Source organism: Lytechinus pictus, chromosome 8 (assembly GCF_037042905.1).
Source record: "Lytechinus pictus isolate F3 Inbred chromosome 8, Lp3.0, whole genome shotgun sequence".
Lineage (NCBI taxonomy): Eukaryota > Metazoa > Echinodermata > Echinoidea > Temnopleuroida > Toxopneustidae > Lytechinus > Lytechinus pictus.
Genome location: NC_087252.1, coordinates 8,555,445 through 8,565,933, shown reverse-complemented (window position 1 = coordinate 8,565,933; position 10,489 = coordinate 8,555,445). Strand labels below are relative to the sequence as shown.

At 33.7% G+C, this 10,489-nt stretch overlaps 1 protein-coding gene across 1 annotated transcript; it reads left to right on the top strand.

Moving 5' to 3' along the window:
- Nucleotides 1-215: 215 nt before the first annotated feature.
- LOC129267269 (carbohydrate sulfotransferase 11-like) lies at nucleotides 216-8,724 on the top strand. Its single transcript, XM_054904995.2, has 3 exons — nucleotides 216-393; nucleotides 2,911-3,017; nucleotides 6,194-8,724. Exons 1-3 carry the CDS (start codon nucleotides 318-320, stop codon nucleotides 7,061-7,063), a joined length of 1,053 nt encoding a protein of 350 aa, XP_054760970.2. The 5' UTR covers nucleotides 216-317; the 3' UTR covers nucleotides 7,064-8,724.
- The last annotated feature ends 1,765 nt before the right edge of the window (nucleotides 8,725-10,489 follow it).

Below are 10,489 nucleotides of genomic sequence, written 5' to 3'. Positions count from 1 at the left end.
TCCTTTTTTTTGGTCCAATCGATCAGGAGATAGCACGTGCCCCCTCTCCCTAAGTAATTACTCCATTGTTACCAAGGCAACGAAACACCGTTTCACTATCCGGTGATATGATTTGAGCTTAGCGATGCCACTATGTCCCTTTCTTCCATCCATTAGATAACCTACACACTATATTTGCTATAGCACTTGCAGTAGGAATAGGGTGTGGTCTCGTTTTAAAGATACCCCTAACCTATATTTAACTCTCTGGAACTGATAAAACCAATATATGTATATATATTTTTTCACAATATAAATCGACACTGCAATATTCCATCATGTCTAGGATTATAAAACCATTTGTTGTCTGTATGTTTGCTGCAACATCACTTTCGATCATATTCGTCGTCAGAGGTAAGTATATATTTTCAACCTACCCTTTGTGTTTACATGATTTAGAAATAACCTGTTTGTACTTTTTTGTGAAGTCATTCAAAATTATTCAAAGGAAGAGCATGATAAATGCAATGCTTCTATTTTGTGTGTGTTTTTTTTAAACAATTGTATTGTAATTTATATTTTTATCGGGGATGTAATCTTGTACGGGGTTTTCAAATCTTTCAGTGTATCCCTTGATAAGTTTTACATGTATGTTTTACTCATAAGTAAATAAAAAGATTATTTAATTCAACCATAAAAACTCTAGCAAATCTAGCACAATATAATGTATCATTCATCAAACAAAATTGCTAGGTTACCCTTGAAGTATCTTGAGGCAAAGGGCCAAAACATAACAAAATTTTACATACTACTTTAATTCAAACTGATTTATTTAATTTCAACATTTCAAATAAAATGGTCGTAAATGATTATAATATCATTTGCAAATGAAACTTATTCAAGCAATATAAATTGAGGTAGGAACAATATACGATATTTTTCCTAACTAAAACAAAATATCAGATAAATGCATATTATCAATAACATTATAAAGATCTTAAAAATGGAGGGATCCACTAAAAAGCAAATGCTTGTAGTGTGTGAACAATTAGAAAGTGATAATGATATATCTTAGTAGGCCTAAGTAGTTCTCAATAACTTGATAAATAGACCCACCTACTTTTTCATGTGCATTCTATGTTTTTGTTTTCAATTTGTAATCAAGAACAATATGTAATCTAATCTCCAAAGTTATGTTTTTGTAAATACTAGATGATAACTCAGGGGAAGGGTGTGGGTGCAGGAATAGGGGCGCCAAGAGGGCCTAGATACCCTTCCTCAGCACAAACTCTTTCTTTTATACAATCTTCTATTTTCGCCCTTTCTCGATCTCTCGCCCCCCCCCCCCTCCGTCCTTGTTAAAATCAATTGCTGTGCACTTTTCCCCTGCTTTAAATGCCCCGATTCAACATTAATGTCAATAAATGTTTTGTTCAAGATACATGACAAAGATTTGCGGCTAGATTTATCATAAAGTGTGTTTGATATTATAATTTGATCCCCGAACCCCCATCTATTTGCAGTTGCATGTACCATGTGTACCGTGTATACAGGAACCATTATAAGTTTTTGTTGCCATGGTTGTGTTTAGTTGTATGCATACTTTAATACTTACGATCATTTTCTTTATTTTAATTGTATTGTGATATAAACTTTTTTTAAGTTAACTATCAATGATGGCTTTCAGAGGTGGTAAAATTTTTACCATCTTTTGAATTATTATTTTACATACTACACTTGCGAAATATTTAATTTCGACAAATGTCAATCAATTCATCTATACTTTTATGCTCTCGCGGACTCCTCTCAGCAAATCAAAGTGTGGGGTTCTTGTTCACGGGGCCCATCGCCATTGAATTCCTTCCCAAAACAGGTCCGTGATAGCCAATCTGTCGTAAAATTTAGCATGTTTAGGATTAAACTAAAAACTTACCTTTATTATCATTATCATCAATGATTTCTATTTTCCTGTTCCATTGTTATTTTGTTTGCTCCCCCTTCACTTGTGCACCTTGAGCATCAGTCTCTAATGAGATGGATATAGCGGCATATAAATTGCATTCATTATTATTGATATTGTTATTACAATTATTATGTGGAGCGTTGTGGCCCAGTGGATTAGTCTCCGGACTTTGAAACAGAGGGTTGTGGGTTCGAATCCCAGCCATGGCGTAATTTCCTTCGGCAAGAAATTTATCCACATTGTGCTGCACTCAACCCAGGTGAGGTGAATGGGTACCTGGCAGGAATTTATTCCTTGAAATGCGTGTGCGCTGTAATCTTAGTAATTACGGCTGCCAAGCTACAGCTGGGGTAATAATATCAAAGTCCTTTGGAAGCGCATAGAGACATTATTCATAATCGTGATATGCGCTATACAAGAACTGTTTATTATTATTATTACAAGAAGAAGTAGCAGTAATAGTAATAGTAGTAGTAGTAGTAGTAGTAACAGCAGCGGCAGCTGCCAACATAGTAGTAGTCATGGTAGTACGACTACTACTAGTAGTAGTATTAGTAATAGTAGTGGTAGAAATAGGAGAAGTATTAGTAGTGGGCCTAGTAGTAGTTTCATTATTATTATTAGTAGTAGTAGAAGTAGAAGTAGTAGTTGTAGTAGTAGTAGTAGTAGCAGCAGCAGCAGAAGTAGTAGTAGTAGTAGTGGTAGTAGTAGTATTGGTGGTGGTAATAGTGGAAGTAGAAGAAGTAGTCATGGTGGTAGTAGAAGTAGTAGTAGTAGTAGTAGTAGTAGCAGTAGTAGTAGTAGTAATAGTAGTAATAATAGTGGTAGTATAGTAATAGAAGTAGTAGTAATCGTAGAAGTGTAAGCACTCGTATTAACAAGCCTCCGATAACAAGGGTCAATTTCTCCTGGAATTAATGAAACGCATGCTGAATGATTATTCTCCGAATTTATTCCCCTTCTTTCAGATAATTATAATTGGTATTTAACAGTTAAAAGTACCTCCATTGAGAAATGGACCCGAATGTCAACTGGTACGACTCAATACACTGTTTCCAAGGATACAACTAAAAATGTGAGTATATTTTAACATCTCTCTCTCTCTCCCTGTCTCTCTGCCTAACTTTCCCCCTCCCCCCTCTCCCCCTCTCTCTCTCTCTCTCGCTCTCTCCCCACACATGAACACAAACATATACCCTCTTTTTCTTAATAAAAAGGTTCAATAATTGTCCATGGGCCAATTCGTAAAGAATAGAACCTGTATAATGTCATCTAAAATGTTTGTACTTTCATCTTTCATAACACATTTGGTGTCCTATACAAGAATATTGGAGTCCTTTGTTTAAATTATTGTGTATTTTGAAAGTGTCAGGCTTGTAATTGTATCTCGATATGACTTTCTTTAATCTCAAAACCTAACATTTGGGCAAAATTCTATGTCAAATCGAAATGAAGATAATGCTATAAATTTACGCCCAATTTCTCTTCAACATTTTCAGGTTTGTTTAGTGGCGGTTATCTAAGAATAGAATGAATGTTAGCGATTAGATGGTTTAATGGTGCTATTTACCCAAAAAAAGAAACAGCCTTAAAATGGGCATCATGTTTTTCTGAATATTTTTCCTTTTTATACAGAACACTAACTTGCATGCATTCAGGAACAATGCCATGCTTCTAAATCATACGAAACCGCTGAACTATTATTATTATCACCACCATCATCATTATTATTATTATCAGTATTATCATCATCATCCTCATTATTATTACTACTATTATCATCATTATTATTTGGAGGATTCAATGGTGAATCATAATTTGAAAATTACGATCAAATGTATAATTAAGCGTAACTATATCTTTTAAGTCTATGAAAATTTATGTATAAATAGCTACAGTACGAAAATCGTAAATGCTAAGCAATCTCTTTATGTTACACAATCCTGATTTGACTGTTTATTATGGTAACACAAGCAATTATGAGGCAATACTGTAAAGTAAAGTTTAGGACTGTGTCAATAAAAGCAAATGTGGAAATTTTCAAAGTTACCTTACTTTGAACTATACTACAAATAAACTGAGAACGAAATAAGGCAGGCGACATTGGTATTTTGAAACTGTCAACTCCACTTTCTCTTCCCTACAATCATTTTAAGCACATTCATTATGTTAAATGCAGCAAATACGACATTTCTTCATTAGAACCTACAGTGACCGTCGCCGATCATGCAGCTCTCTGTGAAACAGAGCTGGTTGAATTCCATAATATTGCAGACGAGATTTTTCGGAAGGCCACGTAGTCTAGCCAGTTTTATTTATTTATTTATTTATTTATTTATTTATTTATTTATTTATTTATTTATTTATTTATTTATTTATTTATTTATTTATTTATTTATTATTATTATTATTATTTTTTTTTTTGGGGGGGGGTTCTGAATTATAAACAAGGGGACGTTTCTCGTTTAGGCTCGCTTCCTTTACTTCCATTGGCGGATCCAGCTTTCACCAATATGGGGCCTGAAAAATATTTTCATCCAAATTTTCCCCAATCGGCCACTAAAAGTTAACTAAAGATTGAAGTTTAAAGTTCATCTTAACTTTATTTTTACAAAAAAAAATAAAGGTTAGATGCGTAAAAAAATAACAATTGCTTGCAAGCAATATTATTGCTTTGAGCAAAATCAATTGCCAGCCAAACAAAAAATCAAGCCTGGGCAATTGGTTTTACCCTTTGCTTGTGCTTAAACCCTTCCCTTGCCTTCAGCAAGCATTAGCTACACACTAACTTTGTTTCAACCCAAAATGCAGCATTTGCAACAACCTCTTCATTTTGTGTAATATTGCACTCTTAGTGGGAGAGGGTGCATAAATGCACCTTTTATCATTGAGTGCACCAATAAATGCAAGGGTGTTAAAATGCACCTTTTCTCAATAAATGCTTCAAGAAATGCAAGGTGTTAAAATGCACCTTTTCTCATTAAGTGCACCAAAAAATGCTACTTTGCACCCTACAAGGTGCAACTTTTCGAATTTGACGGTGCATATTGGAATTAAAAAGGTTCAAATGTGCACCTTAATTTTTACTATATGGTTCATCTCTGTACCCTGTTATGGTGCTTCATATAGTTAGCTGCACACTTAAAAATGAGCATAATTGCACCCCTTAGCACCCCTTGGGGTGCTGCTATAGTACCTACCCCTAGCCGTAAAACTTTAACCCCTGTTAAGGCAACGTCACGCCGGTGCTAACATGACTAGCAGAACAAAGGCGGAACTCGTGGGCAAAGGGTTTCCTGACATGGCAGTGCAAAGTATACGGTGAAAGATTCATGAAATTTGCATTGTTGTGCTTTGTAGATTATAGCTAGATTTTTGACTAATTAGTGTCACTTTTAATTTCAGTTGGCATATTGATTGACGTTATGTAAAACACTTCTTACCCTCAGACGTGATGTCAAACTATTACTTTATCTTGTTTCTAATTAATTGATTTGGTTTGCATTTACCAGGGGAAAGTACACCTAATGATCAAGCAAATGCTAGCAGGCAGTTAGCCATAGTTTGAACTTACTAGTAAAAGCATTTGGTCGCTAGCAATTGATCATCTGCTACTTTTTTATGCATCTGAACCATTGGGTCTCGTTAACAGAAATAAATAAAGCTAACGCGAGCTCAAATTTTATCATTTTTCATACCTGAAAATTTAATATTCCGAGCACGATGAAGGCTAATATCGAAACCCATTAATTAGATTTTTCCTTAGCAAAATGACTAGCTGGAAAAAGTTGAATATGCATGAAACTTGTATTTTTGCTTTGTAGATATAGACTTTCGATTAATTAGGTGGGCAATTCTTTTAAATAATCATTCTTTTTTTATGTAAAACCCTCATTTTTCTCAATTCTTACGTTACTTCATAAGCAGACCAAGTCATGGACCTTGAGAACCCTACAGACTGTCAAAAGAACAAACAAGTCTGAGACAGAAAAAAATTATGAAGGTCCCACATATAGGGGGTCGGACGTATTTTCTTACGTTACTTCATAAGCTGACCAAGTCATGGACCTTGAGAACCCTACAGACTGTCAAAAGAACAAACAAGTCTGAGACAGAAAAAAATTATGAAGCTCCCACATATAGGGGGTCGGACGTACAAAAATTTTATAGAAATGCCCACTTTCAATTTTACAGTTCTAGATTGAGCTAGGGTCTTTAAATCAAGTCTATCTTATTTGTATTTCACTCCAGATATCCAAATCTCTCTCTTTCAAAGATGTTCAGCAACAGCGTCACTCAAATCTTCTGGAGGCATGTGAGCGTTTAAACTCCAAGGAACGTCGAGACACCATTGATGGCCTGACCGCTGACATCTTAAAGAAAATGAATCACATTTTCGTGTTAGACAAATTAAAAACTCTTTACTGTTATGTACCTAAAACTGGCTGCACAACAATGAAACGAATGCTGCTCTTGCTTAATGGTAATATCAATTCAACCAACATAGACCATGAAACAGTTCATATACTTGCTGAAAGGCACTTTCCATCATTGGGTAAGTTCAGTCTGGAAGATGCTAAAGATAAAATAAAAACTTACCGTAAACTGATATTTGTTCGCGAACCGTTTTCACGTATTCTCTCAGCATATCGGGATAAGCTGGATTCAAATGGAGCCTTCAGGAATGAATATTGGTCTCGTATAATAAACGGGAATGCGAGAAATAAAGATCTCAACATAACATTCGGCAATTTTGTCGATTACGTTGGTAATCCATCGCATACGCTAGCTCTTCCACAAGAAGAGCATTGGCGGGAATTTCATCGTCTTTGCCATCCATGCCGGGTCCCTTACGATGTCATTGGCCACTTTGAAACCTTCTACGAAGATGTGCGCGAAGGACTCCAGGAAATTGCGAAAGGTGTTGATATAGAAATACCCAAATCATCGAATCCTACTAAAAGCAGTAGCTCGGAAGTCTTGGTGAAATACTATTCTCAAGTTAGTTCGACACAGTTAGAATCTCTCTACAAGAAGCTGGCGAAAGATATAAAAATATTCAACTACCGAGTTCCACCCTTTATTGCTGATCGTATTAACACATCACGTTACAACATGTAAGAACTAATTGCATTTTCCTTATGTGTGTTGAAGTTCTCGCACTATGGATAAGAAATTCAAACCAGTTTGAAGGAATCATCGTTAACAATAGATGATTCAAAATACTTCAATATGCCGATGATACGGCTTTATTCATTTCTGGCTCTAATACGACTTTTCAAAAAAGCGTTGGACATGATTTCTTAGTTCGCTCAATTTACTGGACTTACACTAAATTCACAATAGACGCAAGTTATTTTGGGAGGTAACATGAAAAAGACAGTTTAAGACATTGAAGAAGAACTAAACTTAATACTCATTTTCGTTATCTTGGTACAGATTTTCATGTGAATATTGATAAGATGCCGGATTTCCAATTACGATAAATGTTTTTGATAAATTAGAAAGACGTATGATTTCATGGTCAAAGAGAAATATTACTCTGGGAAGAATAACTGGCTAAATCTCTTTTATTGCCATAATTTCCCATCTTCTATCAATCCCCAGTCTATCTGCTCAACTTATGAAAAAAAAACAATTCGTATGAAATAGAAAACCAAAAAAAGTTAGTAGGAAACAAATAGTTGGTTCATACGAAGACGGGGGATAGAAAATGATAGCATTAAAAAAGCATTAAAATTGACATGGTTGAGAAGATTTCTTTTAAGAAATTGTGATGACATTTATTTTTGGACAGCCTTTCCACCTCTTTTACGGAGACGAATATTTTCATAACATATCAGAAAGGATTAATAATCCACTTTGGAAAGATTTTTTTCATGCTATTTTTCATATTTAAGAAATCTGAAAACATTAATTGGTCAGCAAAACCTTTATGGAAAAATAGCAAATGGAAAAAGATGAAAAGTCTGTTTATTTCAAACAATGGCAAGATAAGGGTATAAGATTTATTAATGATTTGATATAGATCAAGAAGGAAATATTATATATTTAACCCAATGTGAATCAAAGTTTAATTCAAAGGTTGGTGTTTTGCAATATTTTTCAATATGTCAGGCTTTAGATGTACATTTTATCGAAACTTCCTAAACTTAAGTCATATAATATGTGAGCCTATTGTAATGCCGTTTATTTCTTCTATATTATGCATGATAAAAAGGATGTAAAAATATATACTGTTACATATAAGTAGAATTGTAAGAGCAATTACATTCATTTATTTAGTCATTTCCTCTTTAAGGATTTTCATAGCATATAATGATTAAGAATATTCCAGAATGTCTCAGTATAAAGCTTTGTTGGGCATGCATTTTAATGAGATGGAGTAATGTTTGTTATTTCTGGAATGTACAAACAAAAGAGATTGCTACACAATAGACTCCTAGTGGAAGTGGAAAAGGTCAAAATGATTAGCTATGTTCTTTACATTGTTTATTTCACTGAGGTCGTTCAAGAGTCTTCTAGAAGTGGACTTTTCTAGAAAGAAGGATAATGTTCTTTTCAAAGACAATACTAGAAGCTTCCAGAATGATGAATATTTATGAATAAAAGCTGGCCGTTTCTTCAAGGATATCATCATATCAGATCAGAACTCAGAGTTTCACAGCAGACTTTATGTCAGAGCATAGTTTATTTCCAACTGGAATACAACATTTATCTTCTGTTGAATTATTTGCACGCCATTGATTAACTGTTTGCAGTTACTTTGAGAGAGAAATTCTCAGTTCTCATCGATATCATCAACCTGTTTTAATGAACGCTTTTCAACACATGGATTGCTGAAATTGACTGTTAATCATCATCAACATCGTCTTCACAGACATTTCAACTCGTTACAGTGACTCTTGTTATTCTTCGTGCTTCAACATCAATTTCATCATCGCCATTATTGTGAACTTTTTAAGGAATCTTCGCCAACCAACTTGGATTTTATCTGGCTTCAATACAGGACTATCATAACTTTGGATTATAATCAGAACTGACACTTCAAGAGATGTAAGATCAATATTAATTTTGTTTTACTGTATGGATGTTCTTTTTCCTGTAATAAAAGAAAAGGAAATCAAATTTTAAACTAAATTGTCATTGTTATTTGTTGCAGTATCGTAAAAAAGGTTGATGTTTTGCAATATTTTTTCAATATGTCAGGTTTTAGATGTACATTTTATCGAAACTTCCTAAACTTAAGTCATATAATATGTGAGCCTATTGTAATGCCGTTTATTTCTTCTATATCATGCATGATAAAAAGGATGTAAAAATATATACCGATAGGAAATACAAATATTGCCAAAACTATCGCAACAAATGGGAAAGGAAATCAAGCCTTTTAGATCACACTAAAATACCTGATTTCAATAGGGTGATTTTGAGATTCACAATGGATGTTGGGCTAAAATATTTCCAATACAAGGTTTCAATAGAATTGTGTTTTTAAATGAAATTATATTTAAACTGATGATCACAGATTCTGATAACTGTTCATTTTGAAGAAAACAATTGAATTTTTTTTCTACTTCTGTAATTTCAGTTATGTAGAAATATTTGGAGAAGAGTAGAGTCGTGGATATCATGTTTACTATTAAATTTACTCCACAGAATGTATTGTTTGGATACAAAGGAAAGCGAAATGATGCTGTGAATCATATTTTAGTAAAACAGTTTCTTAGATGCTGAACAGGAATATACCTGATTACAAAAGTCAATGAAAACATATTATTTAGATGAATGTTACATTTATGATATGAATGGGAAGATACTTTTTTTTAAATGTAGTATGTTTAAGCATTTGTTTGTATAATTTACATAATCATTTTACTTTTGTAACGGTGCAAGTTTTCTTTTAATGTAAATAAAATTGTCCATCGGGGCAAAACTATTTTAATTTTTTAAATAAAAAAAGGAACTACGAATTGAAAAGCGCTTCTACTCCTGTTTGGTTCACATCGCCAATTGCCGGAGTTTAAACTGATAACATTTACCTGGAATGTCCTTTATCTAGATACTTTGTCTGCCCTTTTGCCTAACAAAATATTACATATGGTTAAGCTTTGATCTTATAAAAGTTGCCAAATATTGGTAATGGTTTTTAAGATACACTTTAGAATCGAAGACCGTGCACTTAACGTGATATTCTTGCCTGACATAGTGATTCACGTTGAACTCGATAGTACTACGAAAACGTGCAATAAGCAATATAAACCAATTGCTATTTTATGCTCGTTCCGAGCAGACTTTCAAGGCTTACAAGATTTTAAAATGTTATTATATTCATGATTATTAAACCGTTTTTTTTTTGTGTGTGAATGCTATTGATATCTTTTTACCATATTTAAATTACAATTTCACACTTGATCAATGAAGAAATACATATACCTTAGTTTACGTGGCCGCCATCATTATCAAGCCTTAACGCTCACCATGGCGGTCTCCTGCATTCTTTTAATCTGTCATTTTGTTTAATGAGTAATACATTTCAAAAATATC